The 21,130-nt window shown below is 38.5% G+C and overlaps 1 protein-coding gene across 1 annotated transcript; it reads left to right on the forward strand.

Moving 5' to 3' along the window:
* The first annotated feature begins 1,291 nt into the window (after positions 1–1,291).
* LOC139742853 (polyunsaturated fatty acid 5-lipoxygenase-like) lies at positions 1,292–16,612 on the forward strand. The gene is made up of 12 exons (XM_071653368.1): positions 1,292–1,780; positions 3,993–4,037; positions 6,989–7,117; positions 8,048–8,145; positions 10,235–10,367; positions 11,103–11,198; positions 11,854–12,068; positions 12,935–13,194; positions 14,382–14,482; positions 14,877–15,050; positions 15,462–15,625; positions 16,498–16,612. The coding sequence occupies exons 1-12, from the start codon at positions 1,292–1,294 to the stop codon at positions 16,610–16,612; spliced, it is 2,019 nt and encodes a 672-aa protein (XP_071509469.1).
* Positions 16,613–21,130: the final 4,518 nt, after the last annotated feature.

A 21,130-nucleotide genomic window follows, 5' to 3' on the forward strand; every position in this document is an offset into this window, starting at 1 on the left:
TCCAGTCATCCTGATCATCTTAGAACCAAAATTAGACTCGAGGAGCATGCGCAGAGAGTGTCCAAACCTTCCGGTAAAAAGCAGATGCAATCAATATAGGACCAAGAATTGCAATGATTGACTTCATTGACAATGAATTATAGATGAATAGATAAAGTAAGAATTAATAAATGATTGAATAGACAAATACATATGTAAACGTATTCAAGTGAATAAATGAACAGAAATATGTAATCATACGTATAAGGCATCGACCCTAACTTGCGTGCAGGTGTGTATGTGTGTGCGCGCGTGTGTGTGTATGCATGTGTTTTAATGTGATATTTTGGTGACTCGAGAAAGAACTGTAGGCCTAGTTGCCCGATATAAACGCAAACATAAGAATTCATTTTTAATAATTATAAAAGAAATCGATCGGGCCACCTAAAGAAAACCCTTACGGAAGTTTTGTCGCCCCGGGCCACCGAATCCTAATATCTATTATGATATCAAAATATGTATACGCATGCAGGTGAGACTTCACCTCTACATGTAAGCATACGCATAAAACCGGTTTGTATTCTGTAGTCCTGGATTTGCAAACTGCTGTTAGATAATTTTTTGTTCTTTTCACGTTTTATTTTTAAACAAGACTTTTGTCAAGAATAAAGTGGCTGAGAAAGAGCGCCTCAAAATGCTGCCATTCAGTTTCATTTACGTAAACAGTAGCTTTGTGCACACAGTAACAGCGACAACTATTCTCCTTAACTTTAGAAGGAAAAAAGAAGCGAGACATCAAGAAGATTAGTCCCCAGAGCTATTCTTCCAAAGCGCCTAACAAGCACACTCTCCATTGTTCGCTATTTCCTATCATCCTGAGCCTCTTTCAAGGTCTCGCATGGTGTCACAGTCCGATTATTTCTCTGCCTTTTGAGTGTCCCAACACCAAGCTGCGACGCGGTTGGCTGGGTCAAAATTGCGAGGGTAACGCAAGAACTCACGTCTGTGGTTGAAGGAGGAACGCTTTCCCGTTAATTCCTTTCTTTCAGCTGTACCCACAACTTACAGTAGCACAATAAAGACCTTGATTGCAGCCTCTCTAGCCATCAGTTCTTACCTCCCCTTGCAGATACTTTATTTTGTCAGTGAACTCTGCGGCAGGCAGTCTGCTATACTGCGGTAAGACGAAAATTCCATTTTAGCAGCGAGCGTCGCAACAAGAAGGAGTGCCATTTACGTCCACGTTTCCCTAACGGATGCCAAAAATTAATGGTATTTGATGATAATATTTTTTTAAGAAGGACTATGTGCGATGGGTGTCGTACTGTCGTATTTTCACACAGGACCCCAGTTTCGTATCTCAGTCAGAACAGGTGATCGCAAAGGGGCGGGTACAGACGCCAACGTGTACATTGCTCTGGTTGACAGCGAAGGGAAGCGATCCGTAGACATCCATCTCGACGGCTTCTTGCAGGATGACTTCGAGAAGGGCACCGTCAACACGTTCCGCCGCTGGAGTGGCGTCGAGGATTTCGGCAGCCTGTCGTTCATCGAGATCTGGCGGGACTCGAAGGGAATATTCGACGATTGGTTCTGCGATGTCATTGACGTGACCAATGTGCTTAGCAATGAGAGACATATCTTCCCGGTGCACCGATGGATCCCGGCTGATAAAAAGATCAAACTGAGACCGTTCGACATGTGCCTACCGCAGTGCGACGATCTTTGCGACCAGCGGAAGGAAGAACTGGCAGGAACGAAGGCCCGATATCTCCTCACCAAAAACATGGTCATTCCGCAGGTAGGTTGGGGTTCCCTCACCAGTATCCTCCTCCCTCTCACTCTTCCTCTGTCAGTGTTCTTATCCTTAATACCGACCCCGTTCAACTTGAACGGGGTCGGTAAGGATAAGTGGAGACCATTGTTATCATTAACAGTGTCATTGCAGTCTGTTCACGTCTTCGTTGTTGTTGTTGTTGTTGTGTTGCTGACGTCGCTTCTAGACAACCTCAACTGATTACTCATCATCTTGTATTTGCAACCTATGCCATTTTCTTTGCTCAATAAAACGTGTACATTTCCTGTCAGTTTTCCTTTGTCCGCGTTTTTTTAAACAATAACGACAGAAATGTGGCAAGGAGAAATGAGAATAGAAAGAGATTGAGAAAACGTTGGGGCACATTTTACTTATAATAACAAGACGAAGAGGAAGAAGAAGGAGGAGGAGTATAATCAGAAGACGAGTATTATTTTAAAGCCGAAGAAATGGTACTTGGTACGAAATTGAACGCCTGCCCAGCTGACGTAAAATTGAATGTCAACTTTGAATAGAAGCCTGAGGTGAGGTGAATATGTAGGGCTTTGGACTTTTGAAGGAACATGTTCTGGGTAGAATGTCTGTAAGCTACTTCCATCCTTGGACTTAATATTTCACCAATAATACTCCTCATCGTCATGTTTTGTTGGTTTTTTTTTTACGTTTGTTTTATTGTCATTATTATCATCATTATTGTTATCATTGTTATCATTATCATCTGTTCTGCTTTTAATGACTAAGTATGGTTTCTTACGTTTCAGAAACTTTCATAAAAGCTTGTTTTTTCTCCTATTGCCGTAAGTATATGCAATATAACTTTAGAATAACAATGTAATTAGTGAATTGGAAAAAAAAGACTACGGGATACATTTATATCCATATGACGTTAGTTTTATTCTGTCTGTTTATACGTTGTCATAATACTCTTGCGCAAGAGATGCCTCACTCACGTAGGCGAAGATAAGCTTTTTAGCTATGCCATCGGCTTTTAACTTTCGTGATTGTATATACATCAATACAAGAATTGAAAAGGCGCCCGATCGAATAACCTTAATCGAGCGTTGTTCCGCACCACCGAGGTATGCGGATGTTGATGCTCCCTCGATAGTACGAGAATGGGAATTAAAGATCCAGAAGTGACGGGCCAGGTACTCCTGTCTTCTGTTCGTTACACGTGAGCCGCAACCGGGGTTAGTTGAGGTTAGGTAACTTCTCCAACACCAAAGGGTGCGCGCCAACTTCCAATTTATGGAATGCAACTGTATCACTCACACAAAATATTAATCCGATCGTACATTATTCTATGGCGCCTGTATTTGATATCATCAAGGGATTATCCATGCTTTCAATCTATTGTCTTACCAAACGATCATGACGATTGTGGTCTCCCACTTTTCGCAGCTTTGAATATTTCATGTGATATAATACATACATACCTAAATAAGTTTGATATGAGATTTTGTTTTTAAAGGAAATTGAATGTGGTTGTTAGTTAGAGTGGTTCCTATTGTGAATAGATATCGAAAACATAATGGTACAACCATCAACACATCCATGCTTTGTCTACTGAATGGATAAATAAGGACAGCGAAAAATGAACTTTTGAGGTGTAGAAAGTGGTTAGGTATATTTTTTTCCCTCCAACTTAAAACATCGCCGACCTTATTCAGTATCAACGTGATTTTATTAAAGCCTTGTTCCTCAATTGTTATATGTAACTACATTTCCATCTTCCAAAGTGTCTAACAAGAATGATTTTTGTTGTTTTGAAGTTGTTATTGTTTTGCAGGGGTGGTAGCGAGAGTTTGCGCATAGTGTTACAATACTAGTAGTCATATATTATTACCTTTCTTTTTTATTTGTTTTTATTGTCATCATTGTCAAGGTGTAGAAATAAACAGTGGTCAATCTAGAACTTAATAGCTAGTGTCTACTTGGTATCAAAATGCCTCCAAACAGGGGCAGATCCAGGAATTCCGTAAAGAGGGGGCGCGTTTACAAAATTAAAGGGGAGGCGCACGCACCCCTCCCCCATTTTTTTCTTTTCGTTTCTTTTGTTTCAACAAAAAAAATAAAGGGGGGGGGGGGCGTGCGCCGGTTGCGGTCCTCCCTGGATCCGCCCCTGTCCAAATATATCATACTTCTCGTTAGTGAGTTCTCGTTTTTGTATTAATATTTTGCATTTCCCTCTGTCCAGGTGAAAGTATTTCCTCAAGACCAGTCGTTCTCCAATGATTACATGGTAAGTGCTTAAATATCGATTGATTCCTTTTCCCCTGAGTACTAAGAAATGGCATGTCATTCGGACAAAGAGAGTGACAATTCTTTGGCATTCTCACATTATACCGCCAAATGAATGAAGGGTCTATCAGAAAAGTCGAACACTATATATCTAATGTTTATCTAATATCATTACATTAGCATGCACTCTTTAAAGGAGAATGGAAACCAAATATGATTATATGAACTTGGCGAATGCAGCAATAATTTGTAGAACAAAATCGGACAATCTGTTTGATAGACTTTTTTTCATGTTTTAGGGCAGCCAGCACCGGACGACAAGACTAACTACTTCAGAATATTACTTTATATATGGACAATAAGATCATTAAAATATAAAGAAAATTATTTTCTTTCACTTTTCTAGCATAATGAAAAGTAACTTGACTTTCAATGGACCTCTTCATGAAAGCAGGGGGATAATACCACCCTTCACAGAATGTCAGTAACAAGCCAAGGGAATATGTATTTTTCATGTAAAAAGTGCAGTTGAAAAAAATGAAATCTTAACTTTAGAACGGATTGTCCGATTTTCTTCAAACTTCCCTGATGTGGTCAACCAAAATTGTCATATTCACTCAATCTCCTTGTATATTTGAGTTTCGTTTTCTTTAACCTCTTTGGCGCTTGTCCATTGTGGTGTAAACGATAAGACTCCAGACCCCTCAAAGGGGACCCGGGTCCGTTTAACATTCCTGAACAAGATGTTTAAATTACCCACGACGTCCCTCTTGACCCAAGACATACTGTTTGGTACCCGACAGTGATCAGGCAAAACTTAGAGCTAGACCTCCTAACGGAGCAGAACTATGGTAGACAATAACTTGGATAGGACTGTATTTCTTTTCCCGTCATTGTTCAAACATATTTCATATGCCACATAATTCAGCAATTTGATTAAGTGTTAACACCTTTTTTTCTTCTTTTTTTTAGACAGTTTATTCTCAATCCTTGTGTTCTAGTTGTTGCTATATATATAAAGACATGCTTCGCTTTCTTTGATCGATCGATAGTCTTAGTGGCAGCAATGTTTTGTTAGACTTTCTGTTCAAGTCAGCTAATGTAACTGTTTCCTCTTGATACGGGTCATAATAACGCACCAAGTTTCCAAATACAGGCCTTCGTACCAGGTTGCACTACTTGCGTCAGAGTTGTCAGCGACAGTTTTAGCCCTGTGGTATATCGTCATTCTTGCTTTTGTCGGAATCTGCCATGGGTATATCCTTGGAGCCAATTTGAAATTGTCCTTTCTATCAAAAGGCATTGAAGCTACATATACTGACATCAGCATTGGTGTATATGAACGTCACAGATATCCTCGACTTCTTTTTGATCTGGTGTAATCTCACACGACACATCTGTCAATTGGCTGCTGTTATGTTATACGCATGTACATATTTTAGGCCTATCGAAGTATAATATGACGCTTTTTGCGTGAAAGTTTTTCTTTTAACGTAATTATAAGATGCACAGCGATTAATTATATATCAATACTCACACACATGCAAGCACATAAAAAAATAAGAATGACGACTCGTGTGTTTTTACTGATGCACGTTCTTTCACTTTTTCTTCACCTTCTTTCTTTCGCGGTAGTTTTGTTTCATTTCACCTACTGAAAGCCTGACGTATAATAGTGTCCCTTACGTTTATGGCGGTATTACGAGGTGAGGTGGTGGCCGCGGCGGTGGTCGTTTGTGACTGCAAACTAGGTCTGAGGGACGGTGCGGGGGCGGAGGGGATTCATTTTTAATCTAACTGTGTTTTGGAATTCATTTATGATGACATAAGATACTGGTATTTCATATACGTTATTCATGCCATTTACTAGTAGTTTTTACATACCTCCACAAACACACTCATACACATATAGTATGCATGGTATATACAGGTATATATGCGAACATACAGTTGGATACATTCGTTTCACACTCATTTAGACATGTGGCTTTTAGAAGAAATAGATGAAATATGTCATATCGTGGATATATTTTTTTATTTGGTGTAATGATTTCTGAGTTATCTATATAACGAATATATATATATTCAATATGTGTTGTTTTTATTACCTCTTGTATTTCATTTTGAAAAGTGGAAATATGCGCTTTATGTATGTGTAACCATGAATGCCACATGATTCATGAAGATTTTCCATAATTTTATGGAGGATAAAAAAGTGAAATAGGCCTATAGGGCCTATATCACATAAATCATTGGCGTAGACCGGTCTGAACAAGTATAACTTTGCCTTAACAAGTTAAAAAAAAATAGCATTATCAAAGGATGTCATTATAATTCGGCTACAATACCAACGCTTTAGAATAAAACTGAAAATCTTTCTTCGAAATGCGGTTCATGATTTCCAAGCAAGAGAAATAACAACAAAAAGTTCAAAGGTCCAAAATCTTGTTTGCTGTGGATGGACTTAGCCAACATTTTGATATATTAAACAATTAAACATACAATCAAAGCCCCAAGTTGTTAGCCACTTCCAAGGTTTTGGTGATTTCTTCAACGTTGGAGTCATTACGGGTATGGCCAGGAAGCCATTCTTTAAGTAATGAATGAATGACGTCATTCAATTAAGTCTGATCGCAAAACAGGTGAAGCGCTATGTCCAAACATTTTGAATCCGGTCGATCATAAGATAGAGAACAAATGAAACCTTTCCAGTGATTTACCACATCTAATTGTTACATTAAAGGGAATGTTCTTGAAGTTATGATTGAGAAAATCCCATATTTTCTTGTTATTTTTAGCACATTAGCCCCAAATATCTCAAAACATCAAGAGTGGAGTTAACTCCGCTTTTTGGATCGAAATCAACCTCTTTTTTTTCGCGATCAAACTCGATCATATACCAAACGCGATCATTTAATGTTAACGTTTGTCATATCACGATTACATTCGCAGTGGGATCTAGGGAAAAGTGTCATCCAGCTGAAATTGAGAGCGAAGCTGACGGAGATCATGACCGGACGGTGGAAAACCATTGAAGACATCAAAAAAATCTACCGACCGCCCGTCCTCCCCATACCGGCGGTAAGTCTACGATTTAGGGTAAAACATTATGGCAGGGAAACGTAGATTACCACATAGTCAAGAGAGGAAGGAGGCTCCCTGAATACAATAAATTCATACGTGCACACACTGAATAAGAGAATAGATAAATGAACAGTGATTATAACAACAATATTTGAAGTTTTAACAATATCGATTCAATGCTGAATTGATATTACTGTTATCATTAAATTGTTATTATTGCATTTTTTGTTATCATCATCATAAATGATATCAATATTAATGATAGTTTGTCATCGTTATCATTATTTTCATTATTGTTAGAATTATCATCACCATCGTTACACCATTAACATTACAAATATTGTTATAGGATAGGATCAACATGATGATATTAGAACAGTAGTACAGTATATTGAATTTAACAACAATGGTAATGTTTATAATTGTAATTATTGTTGCAATATTCCGAAGGTCTGCCAATTTCTGCCTATTTGAATGTTCAGGATTCAGAAATGGATACTCATCTCACATATTGTTGATTATAGAATATATGCTTTACCGCTTTATTTGTCCTTATCGTCAAGCAAATTACTGTTTACAGGTTCATGTTATGGTACAGTTGTGTCATCATTGTCGCTGTGATCAGCAATATTTTAGCGGTATTACATGTATATCTTTTACCTCGTCATCATCATTGATGACGAAAACACAAACATTTAGTGGAAGATTATTGATTTTGATACAGCTGTACATAGTACAACCATAATCTCCAACATTATCTTTCCACGAAAACAACTATTATTTTGTATCTATATAATTCTATCTATCTATCTACCTACCTATCTATCTATCTATCTATCTATCTATCTATCTATCTATTTCTCTGTTTATATATCTGTGTATATTATATGAATATTCCACAATTCAGTGTGTATAATCTGTTCACAGAAATACCGTGAGTGGAGATCAGACAAGAATTTTGGCCGGCAGAGATTACAAGGCTGCAATCCGGGACAGATCCGACTATGTAAGGAATTACCGAAGAGGTATGAATTTCTGCATCATGCCTAATCATAAAGCTACACAGTCGCTCCATGATATGATAAACCTCCTGGGTATTTGCATACCCTTAAACGTTATTATTGGCAACAGAAAATTGCGTGCTGTAACAAAGTAGAGCTTGAAAGGAGGATGCGAGTCCTTGGAGAGGCTCCCTGAAAAAGTCAGCCAATGAGTGTCCTCCGACACGCCCACTGACTATTGACGTTATCACCGCAGACTTTATCGGGCCTTGTGAACAGGGTGAAAGGCTTTATAGTCCTTTGTTGTGACAGGTTTCCATGGAGCGGGAGAAAAGGGCAGCCGATTTTCCACAAAGGTCTTTTCTGCGTGATTTAGAGGTTGATCGCGATATAAAAGATCCGAGTATCGAGCTGTTTGCAAAACTGCCATCGATGAATAAACATTTAGAAAGGAAGAAATTAGGAACGTCTGCATTATAGACCATTGCGTAAGTGTTGAATAGTCCCGTGAAATAAAAGTTTGCTGTTGTTGTTTTTGGCGTGCCTCTTATTCCGGACCATGCCCCCTATTTTGTCCAGTCAAAGTGTATTTTCAATGCAACGGTTCGATGTGTTTATGATGATAAGCACAGGTATATTTGGAAGCCATATTATGTGTATAGAAATAATAGTTCTGGCGAGGTCGATTTTTTTTTTTGGCTCCGCTCTTCTTTTAGAGTTGCTAGACTTCAAAATGAGAAAGACAGAGAGAGGTAGCAATACTCCGATGACCTTCTCTACCTTCTACTCTATTGTACGCACGTCCAGAAGTCAATCGGATGTGGAATGCAGTTTTCTGCTCCATTATCGTAGCTACCTTCATTGTTGGTGAATCGTCGTATTGTTGTCGAACAACTAAGCGTTCCTCTTTGTCCATCTCTACCCCTCCTTCAGCCATATCCCGAGCAGGAGCCGCCCTACTTTTGTAATCGTGATTTGTTTGTTTGTTTGTTTGTTTGTTTCTTCATTTCCATCTGAGAAGATGGCTGGATAGCCCATATTCAGCTATGCTACGCTGGTCTTCCATGGGGTCCAGTTGGATGTAAGGCGGGACCTCACCGGGTTAAACACCCTGCTCTTTGCAATGAATGAATGAATGCATGAGTTGTGACTCTCTCATACACGAAACTTCCATTTTATTTCCTATCCGAGGGATAGTGTGTTTTGCCTCTTGCTAGAGGGAACGGTATGATTGCACACAACATTGCTCAGTCCAGACTCGGGTTCGAACCCGGGTCCTTAGGATAGTGAGGCAGACGCGCTACCGACTGAGCCAAATAACTCACAGCCCTATCGTCAGTAATTGTCCCAAAAGCACCTCCCCTTTCCCCCATCACCCAGGCTCCTTACTCATATTCGGAGGAAATTGTCTTAAGCATTAAAAAAAATATATCATAAGGCTTACAGCATATGATGATACTCAGTGTAGATATTCACACCAGGTAAATATATCCACGTGCCATTCCATTACAGTCACATTGCGCACTAACACATTCTCGCTCGATTCCCCCACCCATCTCTCATGTCTCTTCCTCCTATACAGAAACACACACACTTACATACACACACACACACACACACACAAACGCGCACACAAACACACACACAGGCACACGCATTATTATTGTAAACTTTAGAATTTTTCAATTCTTTTCGACGAGCGGCAGCTGAAAGATGCCTTCCGCATTCCCACGAGAGTAAATTAGAATTTTTAAAAGCACAGACATTCAGACCTGTATACAGCCGAAATCAATTCATGTTCGGCCCGAATCTATGTCATTGGGGGCCCCATGGAAGACCACTACTTGTTGGTGAATGAGTTACCCTGATAAAAGATTAGAAATGAATAAAATGAATAGATGCAGTAAGGCAAAGCCTTCCGAAAACTTTCATGTGTAATGTCGTGACGCCAGTCTACGTCATGGACGAAATAAACCGGATGAATGTATGAGCGTAATTGCAGGAAACAGGGGCAACAATGCCTTATTCAGTGCTTCCATCCGACCTCTGACCAGACACTGACCGAATCACTCTTATTATATCTCCCCCCCCCCCCTCCCCCTTCAATTGTAAGGTTTGCCATATCTGACGAGGATCTGAATCCATTGCTTGAGAACATGAAAGTGGAAGAAGCCCTGGTGATGCAGAAGCTCTTCATCGTCGACTACTCCTTCATGAAGGACCTACCCTGTACGGACAACAGAAAGGTAATAATAACAGATCCTTGTCTGTCCCTATAGAGTGTCATTATGACATCATAATCCATGTGTGTATAATCTTTCCTCTCGGAAGTCTTGGAGATCAAAAGACATCTTTTAATCGTTTATAATTCTGCCGCCTGGTGATATCAAAATGGTCTTTGTCAGACATTATTCTAGAGCGGATGTATAAATGAAATCAGAGAGGTATCTATATATGTACCTCCTTTGATGAGATGATAGTAAGTGTGAGAGATAGCGGGGTGTTTTCTTGTTGCCATGCATTAAAGCGAACAGATGAATGTTTCCTCAACAAGACCTATGAACAAGAGATGTGTTTTATATTTTGTTAAACTATTTGGACATATATGGTCATGTATATATAAATATATATATATATATATATATATATATATATATATATATATATATAATTATGCCTGTTTGTGCGTGTTTGTATGTGTGTGAATGTGAATATATTCAATAAATATCCATATTTAACATTATTCCTTTTCTTGAAACAAAGCATTCAAACCTGATTGTCCTGTATTTATCCCGTCCTGAAGTCAGAAGAGTTGTAATAAAAACAAAATATGAATCATATACGGTTAATATGTTACATCCCCCCTAAAAAAATAAGACGAACAAACAACAACAAACAAACAAACATTTCTTTTTACATAGCAGTCGGTGCAATGATTTTTTGACGAAGTCAATTGACGAAGTCAAACTTGTCATCAACAGGTGTGTGCACCAACCGCGTTGTTCTTTCTCAACGAGGCGAATGACCTGATGCCCGTTGCTATACAACTCTTCCCCGACCCCGCTCCGGACAACCCGGTAAGTGCGTTCATTTGTTGTGTATCATTCCTTTTTCAACAGACAAAAAGTAGGGCTCTACGGGAAGGGGGGGGGGGGAGATTTGGAATAGTCCTTTGCGGTGGGGGCAAAGGTGGTCCATTACAAGACGAGGGTAAGGTGTCGTACAGATTGCTGCAAACCCCCTCTATGGGCGGGGTCAGTAAACTGTTCTGTCATCAGTTCTTCATAATGAGGCAATATCCGCATGAGAAGAAAGTACACTTTCATTCTGCTTATTATCAGTCAGCATTTGTAAAATTGAATCCACTATTGCAATGTTCTTCATTGGGACTGAAAAATAAGGCTTCCAGGCTTATACAATGTGCGCTTTATGCTTCCTCATGTTTCTTGCTATAATGGATTGTGTTGTTCTTTTTGTAGTGAGGATCCACCTCCCTGGTGTATTAAATTTGAATGAGGCTCTTTATTCTTTGAAAGCACACTGCGGCTCCTGAATACTTTACCTGTCGATGTCGATAGGGTGGATATTGAGTAGGTATCACGCTATGACCTACTCGACCTATTTCTATTCAACAGTAATCCTCAAAATAATTCGATGAACTGTTTTTTGTATTCTGCTCGGAGGTGGTTGGAAAGTTACAAACAATTGTCTCTTCTCTACGGACTCCGACAGGTCTTTTACCCGACCGACCCGGAGTACACGTGGCTTCTTGCCAAGATGTACTTCAACAACGCGGACACGGCCGTGCACGAGTCGGCAGTCCACCTGGGTTTCACCCACCTAGTGGGCGAGGCCATTGCCGTAGCCTCCCACCAGTGCCTATCCCCATCTCATCCCATCTTCCGTCTCCTCGCTCCCCACTTCCTCTTCCTGATCGCTATCAATAAGTAAGTGAGGATAATTTCATTTCATGCTTTAAAAACCACTCGGGGACGATTAAAGGAATGATATAATTTTGGTTGAGAGAGAGAATGAAGATTGTGAGTTTTGCAATATAAGTAGAAAACATTTATGACATATTAAGGAGCATACAGCTCAAGAAGAATTCATTGTCTATTTGATGAAAATTGGTTTTGTATCTAATGGCTGAGATGATTATCCAAAAAACAAAGGGAGTTCTAATAAAAGGCTGGACCCACTTTTTATTGGGACCACTTTGTTTTTTGATATTTTAGTATATTTTGTATTTGTAATGGTTCATAGTTGTTGCACTGGAAAATGACGAAAGTTCCATTTTCTGAAATAAAAGCTTAAGACATGTTTTGCTCCTGTTTGAATAATGTCTTGCAAGTGATCAGACAGAAATATCAGGATTCGAGACTTGGGACATTGGTTTATTCTAACGAAACACTGGATATTATGAAAATTTTACGTAAAAGCTGTTTTTGCATGCTGTGAGGGGAATGATAATATCATCAATTCATAATTTGCAATTTCATATCAACGTATCAAGAAATGCTTCGTTAAAATATGCAAAACTTTTAGATTCCATAATTTTTTCAATTTCATATAATTCTGGTCATCATTTTAATCAGTGATTATCGTTATTAGCATCAACATTGTGTAAGCATCGTCTTCTGCGATCTAATGGACGGAAATGCCAATAGGAAAATAAAACCCGTCGGACAATCGCGTTATACCAGTAACACGAATATGTTTTTCAATGATGATGTATATTCACTTCAATTCAAAATGTATAGCTCTCTATCTACTACCAAGGAAACATTCAACTTTTCTGATTAAAAAAATCTAGCATGGCAGTAGCTGACCTGGTCAGTAAAGGCGGCTGGGTCGATAAGACGATGGTGATAGGCCGAATTGGAATGCTAGAGATCATTAAACGGATGTGGACCGACTGGAGACTGGACGTGCAGGGCTCCCTCATCGGTGACCTCGAAGACAGGGGTGTCGCTGACCCGGCAGTACTGCCGAACTACCCTTACCGAGATGACGCACTGCTCTTTCACAAGCCAATAAACGACTATGCCAGAGCCATTGTCGAGCAATACTACGGTAAGAAATAATTACATGTTGCACTAATTGAAATTAATGGGATGAAAGCCTTGGAGAACGCAGAATCACCCTTTCGTAGGCTTTGAAACATGAGTTTTGATGAAAGGTTGATGAAAACCCCAGGCGTCCAGAATGAGCTTTTGATAAGAAGTGATCGATCTATACATTAATTCGCGTTCATCAAGATTTCGATCAGACTACAAATAGTAGTCAGGGTATATTATTTTATTCTTACATAAAAATTCAAACTTCCTATCTCTTTTTGGCGGTTTCCCAAACTACATTTAGAATCTCCTATACTCTAAGAAAACAGAAGCAGCAAGAAAAACACCCATCCAGATTTTCATACATGTTGAATTCTCATGGCAATTCAGTGCGCTGAAACTAAAAGTGCTACCGAGAAGAAGACCTCTAGGGTCCGAAAGGCGCGAAGGTGAGACATTATGATCTTGCCCTCATTACCTTCTTGGACCGAGGCGTCCAGAAGACAAGATCTCCCATATCCCCTTTTCGAACCTGAGAAAACGAGATCTCACAACTCAACTCACCCTCTCGTCTTCTCGAACCCGAGACGTCTTTTTGTCTTCTTGGGCCCAAGGAGTCAAGAAAACCACCTCTCGGATCTCGTCGTTTCGCCTTCTCTGGCTAAAAAAAAAAGCTCGAGAAGGCAAAAGAAGAATATCTCGCCTTCTCTTTGGCGCATATAAGTGTCTGTTCATTTGCGTCCTGATATCACATAGACGTCCCTTACTGAAAGAAGGTTATGACTGATCTTCGACGAACATCCGAATCATGCGAGCTAGACTGTGGCAGCTAGTTATTGATCGTCTCGGACTCGAACTCAGCTCCCCCTAATCGACGGACCCGAGTTCGATTCCATCCCTGTCCTCATGTCCCCGGACAAAATGTTTTTACCCACCACGTCCCTCTCGACCCAGGTATATAAAATGGGTACCTGGCAACGCTAGAGTAATAATAATGGTAGGCCCCTCTGGTAGAGCACTGACAACACTGAATAAAGAGGGTACCCTAGACAAAGAAGACCTTATTGTTATTATTATCATCATCATTATCGTCTCTCCAATTTTCTCCTACTTTGATTTTTCTTTCATTCATTCTTACTATTCTTTGTTTGTACCTTTCTATCTTTCTCGTTATTTGGTGATGGGTTCTCTGTTTTCCTGCAGACTCGGCTGAAAAGGTTCAGGAGGATCACGAGTTGCAAGAATGGGGACGGGTTCTTGGAAGCGTGGGACGAGATCCCGACGAAGTCACGGTCAACATGAAGGTAAGAGGCGTGCGATTCGTCATTTTCATACGTGCGCATGTTTCTGTTTGTGTATGTCTGCTTGTGCGTTTGTTGCAGGGAATGTTTTGTAAGTTTGGGTTTATTGTTGCTGCTGTTTTTAGTTATTTTTTTAATGATTAGTACTCCTATGAAATGTGCTGACGCATAATCCTGATTAGTTACTTGTTTCTCTTTTTCGTATATCTACCTTCCTTGATTCTTTCTCCTTTTCCTGAATCCTGTCAAATTCTTTTTCCTTTTATCTTTCCACGCTCTTCTCAACTTTCTTGACCTTTTCCCCTTTTTCTCTTCTTCTTCTCTTTCCGCTTTTCCATCTCTTCTCTTTTTTAACCCTCCTCCTTCTCCTACTTCCCCTTCCGGTTGTTTTCTGCAGGGGCTACCGAACGGCGGCAGGTTCAAGACGGTAGACGAGGTCGTGGAGGTCGTCACCAACTTCATCTTCATCTGCAGTGTCGGTCACGCGTCCGCAAATTTCGGGCAGTATGACGAGTACGCTTTCCCGCCGAACTATCCGGCGTGGCTGCACGGTAGTCCTCCGCGAGATAAGGTGAGAGCGGTTCACGGGAATTCATATCTAGGTATATTAATTTTATATTCTTTGTTTACGACATATGTTGGTAACCATGTCAAAAAGGGTAATATTTAAAACTTCTAGGGATTTAGCAGAAAACACTGCACTCGAACCGATAACGTATCAACGCAGAAACCATTGTTTTATAGCAGCTCTGGTCTATACGTAGATTGTGATTTCGCACTAATAGCCGTTGTTCACTATTCTATATTTTCCAGTAATTGACTGATACAACGTCCTTAGTCAAATTTAGATTATCACAAAATAAATCCGTGAGATATTTTTTTAAAATCATAGTCGGTATTTCAAGGTAAATAGTCTAAACTGTATGATACAGATCGATCCAACTGTCAATATATCTAATATATTTGTGTCTCTCCACCACAGACCCCTCTCACCGAACAGGATATCATAGCGCAGCTCCCGGACAAGGCCCAGACTCTTAGCGTTATCACGTTGACCAAGATCCTCAGTAGCAAGGGCACCAACTCCCTGGGAGACTTCGAGGTGCAGTACATCTACGAGCCAGAAGCACTCAAAGCTGTAGAGAGGTGAGAGGAACACAACTGTCACAGTCTCGTAACACTGTGTGGTGTGACGTTACACTCTGTAGTGTGTCACAACACAGTGTGGTGTGTCATGCAGTGTGTCACAACCCCATGTCGTGTACGTGTTCTATATCAAACGCAGTAAGATGTATCAAAACACAGTTTTGTGTGTCATTACACTGTCTGGTGACACACTGTTTACATGCGCATGTCTCTCAGTGTTGCCATGTGTGATGATCGACACTGTGTCCTGTATCATAACACTGTACGTTGTGTGCCATAACCCTGTGTGGTGTGACACCATATTGAGTGGTGACACACTAGGAATAGCGCGGGTGTCCCATGATGCCCCGAGTGCTAACACGAGAGTGTGACCTGCAAGCTGTAATTCAGTAGCGTGATTAGGCCTACCATTGGTTTTATTTGCGTTTGTGTTTTATTTGTTTGTTGATATTGTTGATATTTATTCTTGTTTTTTCGACGATAATTATATCATGCTGATTACATTGTGTATCCACGGTTTCCACAGTGGTTTGATGACACACATGCTTAAAGTTTTGCTATAATGGTGATACATAAGTATGCTCTTTAAACGTTCTTTGCATAAACCCCTCTACCCACAGTCCAAGCTGTCCCTATGGGTTGACGTCGGACATTTCCGACGTCATTTTAGTGTTTTTTTATTTCAAAAGTTTGAATTTTCCAAGTAAAGCCAGAAAAGGCATCAATACTAACTGCTGATACCTTTCTCACTATGTTTATTTGCTTGGCAGAGTATCCCTCAAAAACATTGTTTGCCAAGCACGTGTGGTATATAACGCCTCTCCATTCCCCCTGTCTTTTTTTATCCCTCTCTCTTTATCTTACATGTCTAGATTCCGCGATGCACTCGAAGATGTCGGTGAAATAATAGACAAACGGAACGCGGAGCGGGAAGTGAAGTACCTGTATTTACATCCCAAGGACGTCCCCAATGCAATCAGCATCTAGACATTACAACTGCCAAACCCCGAGACTTTCCTGCTTTTAAAGATTAATCCCACGTGAAAGGTTAAATCGAAAATTTAATGCTCTGATGGTCAGCTTTAACTTGCCTAGAAATAAGATATTTGCCTTGCACATGACGTCACAATGTTCATTTTGACGTGGTCAAAAGACTTTTGCAAGTTGTAGGTTTGCACAAATTTACTGTTCAGATTTTATGTAACGGGGCAACATTATTCTTTGCATCTACAAAACTTGTCCATTACACAGTCCTTTAAGCGGATTTGAACAATTTTAGTCTGGTCAATGTTCGAATCAGTCGATCAATGTTTCGTTTTATTTATTTTTGTATTTGTTACGGTGAAGGCATCACGCCAGATCACTTCCGATTACGTAATTTCAAGTCATGAAAATTTGAAAAAGGAACAGAACAACATGATGTGTTTGTGTGTGTGTGTTTTTTTATTGCAGCGGTACCCGTCACTACTTTGTGGCTTAAAGGAGAACATTATAAGAATATTATTGTATTTTGAAGAAACCTTATAAATCATCCATTTCACAGTTCTTTAAGCATATTTGGACAATTACTTTTTTAGTATGGTAAATTTTCTTAATCAGTCAGTCAAACAATCTTTATATTTAACTTTGTATCTGTTATTAGCATGCACGCATCACGCTGTTGATTGGTGACGAAAATTAAAGAAAATGAAAGAACATAATTTCTTGATATTTTTTCTTTCTGTTTGGATTGTGGTAGCCGTCATTATTTGATGTATCAAAGGAGAACATGGTAAGACTATTGTTGTCTTTTAACAATACTTCCTCTATCATCAGTTTTACAATTTTTATGCGGATTTGAACGTTGAATTTTCAGTATGGTCAATGACTAAATCAGTCAATGAGGCTATATTTTTATTTAGATTTATAATTTTTTTTTTAGGACGTCGGCATCACGCCGTATCATCACTATTTTCCTTTTAACTGCAAAACATGGAATTTAAAAAGGGGCAAAACAACATGATGTATACTCTGCTTTTCATTTCGATTGCGGTACCCATTACTGCTTGCTGGATTGAAAGAGAACATGAAATATAATGAAAGGCAAGTAAATGAATATTACGTGGAGAAACTAGCCTCAAGATTCTATGTCCTTGATGGAAGCAGTAAGAGTTCAGATTAACTCAAAGATTTACTTCCATATTTTATATGTCTATCACATTGGGATACATTAGGAATGCTTTGTAAGATGGCTCCATTTTAAGGAAAGCACACTGTCACTGATAAACCTAATGCTCCTGAAAGTGTAAAGGAAATTGTCGTGATCTTTGAAATAAATTTTGTGCTATTTATACATGTATTATATATAAGCAAAACATTTGATATATTTTGTTAATGCGGTTTGCAGCCATAAGTAAATTCAGCTTGTATGGTAAAGTTTGTACATAACATGCTTGTGATTATTATGGGGGAAAATCTCGGTACTTAATCACATGTATCATTAGATCATACCTTGTTATGCCATGATTATATTGTATCTACGTTCTTATTTCTTGCTTAAGAGTAATTTCAGAGTAACATCGAACATGGTACAGAGTCATGTTAAAAAAAAGAAATTTTCCCCTAACATACGTCTATAGACTTCAACCGTCAATGCCTAAGATCATCTTTAAGGCAGAAATATTGTTTCCAAGCATCGAGTCCAATCTATATGATATTGATTTTGATGTGACACTATTTTGAAGTATACCATATGTCCCCCAAAAAAATACAAGGGGTGCTTCTGCAATGATATATTAAAAAAAATGTGCACCAATCTAAATACAAATTCAGGGTATGAAACTATAACTCATTGCCCACATATTAAAGAAAACCCCATTCGATTTGCTTTAGTGGTCAAAGAGAAATGAGGAATTTTGTAGAGGATGTCAGGAATCTCTTCCCTCTAATTTCTGTCTATTGTATTCACACACGAGAGCATCGAAGTGTTAAACTTAGAAGAATCAGACTCACGACATGCTTTACAACAATCCACATTTTTCTGTGACCGCTTAACCAAACTGAATGGGGTTTTCTGCAAAATGGAGCTAAGATGTCATATTTTAAGATCCTGAGGTAGCATTTAGACAGTTTAATCATATTGGGTGTTATCAATGCGAAAATCTGATTGTAATCTTTTGGGGGGACATACTGTATGGTCATGAAGCCACATCACCTGTAGCTCCATAGTATGACATATAGAGTTTAAAATATGTGTGCAGCTTGCCTTCTCATTACTTTGTAAGTATTCATGTTCTTTTAAGTTTTTTCTTCAAAACTTGTGTGAGACACCTTCAACCCGATCCATGACGGTTGGAGTTATATTTTCTTTCACAGCTAGATAAAGTATGCAGACGGGTACGTTATATTGTGAGTAGTCTCAACGAACCCGGGGTAGAATTTCTCGCGGCGGGCAAAACTGTCTGACATGAGTCCGATAACAACCTGAAAATTTGCTCCGAATGTCTTGCTGTCCCGACTTTGCATGACACATGGTTTTAAAGATGTTGTTTTGCGATAGTCGGCTGGTCTGAACTGTGTATTTATCCTTCATTTCTCCTTCCTGTAGGGACTACAGAAGACCTAGTTCTTATATTGTGCAAATAAATATTTCATTCGTACGTCTCTCGTTCATTGGTTTATTTACTCTTTTGCAAAAAGAAAAAAACCAAACAAACAAACCCAAAAGCAACAACATATACATCACATTCTTATTGCCAATGTTGGACTAAAATGTGTAACTGCTGGCCATATTTCATCACATTTGTTAATCTATTATTCTTTTGAGCTATGAAACAAATGCGCGATTTAGATTACTTCTATGCAAAATTTTATACTTACAGGCACAATGTTACTTGCATAAATAAAAATACAAAAACAAATACTGAACAAAAAAAAATTAGTAATGTATATATATTAACAGAATATTGTTTGTAATGTGAGTACGAAATTCCCTTCGATTTAAAAAGCTGAATTACCTTGATAATTGCCATATTACACGCATTAAAACTAGCATCAAGCAAGACCTTCGTGAGTGAATTCTGTAAACTTTTATTTCACCATTTCATTTTGTAGTGTTTGAAATAGTTACATAATGCGAGTTAGTTAAAAGTCATTATAAGATATCAAATTCCCCTGATTGTTATACAGCTTCTCCCTGATTTGGACCATTTACATGATACATACATACAAAATTTTTCTTTACTAGTACTTGAATAGAAGGACAACACATAAAGAGCAAAACAGTTCATGTGTGTTGTATATTACTGAAAACAGAAGTTTATATCACACTAAATGAGATGGTTTATTTTTTTCATGTTTGTACATGAAAAATGAAGTACTTTCTGTCCTTTCTTTCCAATGATACAGTGTTAACAACATTACCTCATTTACGTCGAGGTAAGTGAAATAATTACGCATACTTCTTTTCATGGGCATTGCTCGCCTAGATCTCTATGTCGACCTGTGTTCATATAATATGATATGTTTTCCAAAATAACAAATGTACAAAAGATTACAGTAAACAAAAAAAAAAGGTAATTACGGGAGCTTCTCTGTTTTACTTCAAAATAGTACGCACAAGGAAATTGAAAACAACATTTTTTTTTCTCAAAAAATTTGACAAAGTCCCACTTTTTAAAAGGACGAGCTAACTTTTTGTACTTATTTCAAGAAGTAACATTGCCGACCTAAAGAAAACTAAAACTGTAACAAGGAAAGTACAGTATACAACAACAAAATGATGGCAAAATATTACATGGGATAGCAATATTTTTATAAAGAGTAACGGTGTAAATCAAAAGAAGACGTTTCATGTCTGCAAATCTTTAGGTCAAATTCGTCTTGTACAAATCCATGCTGACAATGCAACAACAACGACAACGACAACAACAACAACAAAAACAACAACAGCAAAACAATAGACACATAATTACGCATGATTTTTCTGAGTACGAAAAACACTGCACGTTACTTTTTTCCTGAATAGTTTCTTATGTACATATGGAAGATCAATATAATTAACAAGGGTATCAAACATAACATAAGCATTGAGAAGTAAGTATCTTAAAAAAAGTAACAAGTTATTGTGATTACCATCATTCAATGACAATAACTTGGAGAGCGACATACACAGTATGAGATTGCAGATACAAGTGTTACATTATATAATACGCTATAAATATCGATACAATATAGAAATTGCTACAAAGCACAACTCTCACTTCGCCTTAAAAAAAAAATCAAAAATGGGGAGAATCTTCACATGATTTTTTTTATCTCTCTTTGCAGAGCGATAATTTTTATTACTTAATTTGGCTTCAGGAGAAAAAGTGATTGCGAAGTAGTAACTTTGCAGCTTGTACCAGCGAGTAAAAATTAAACAAAATGGCGATCACTTTAAAATGGTCGACTCTTTTCATGCTTATTGTCAATGTTGATTGTATGCCGGGAATATATTTTTTCCATGTCCTAGTAGAGCAGCATGGA

This window comes from Diadema antillarum, unplaced genomic scaffold, assembly GCF_040938485.1.
Source record: "Diadema antillarum isolate AM-2024a unplaced genomic scaffold, OU_Dant_1.0 seq00001027_RagTag, whole genome shotgun sequence".
Lineage (NCBI taxonomy): Eukaryota > Metazoa > Echinodermata > Echinoidea > Diadematoida > Diadematidae > Diadema > Diadema antillarum.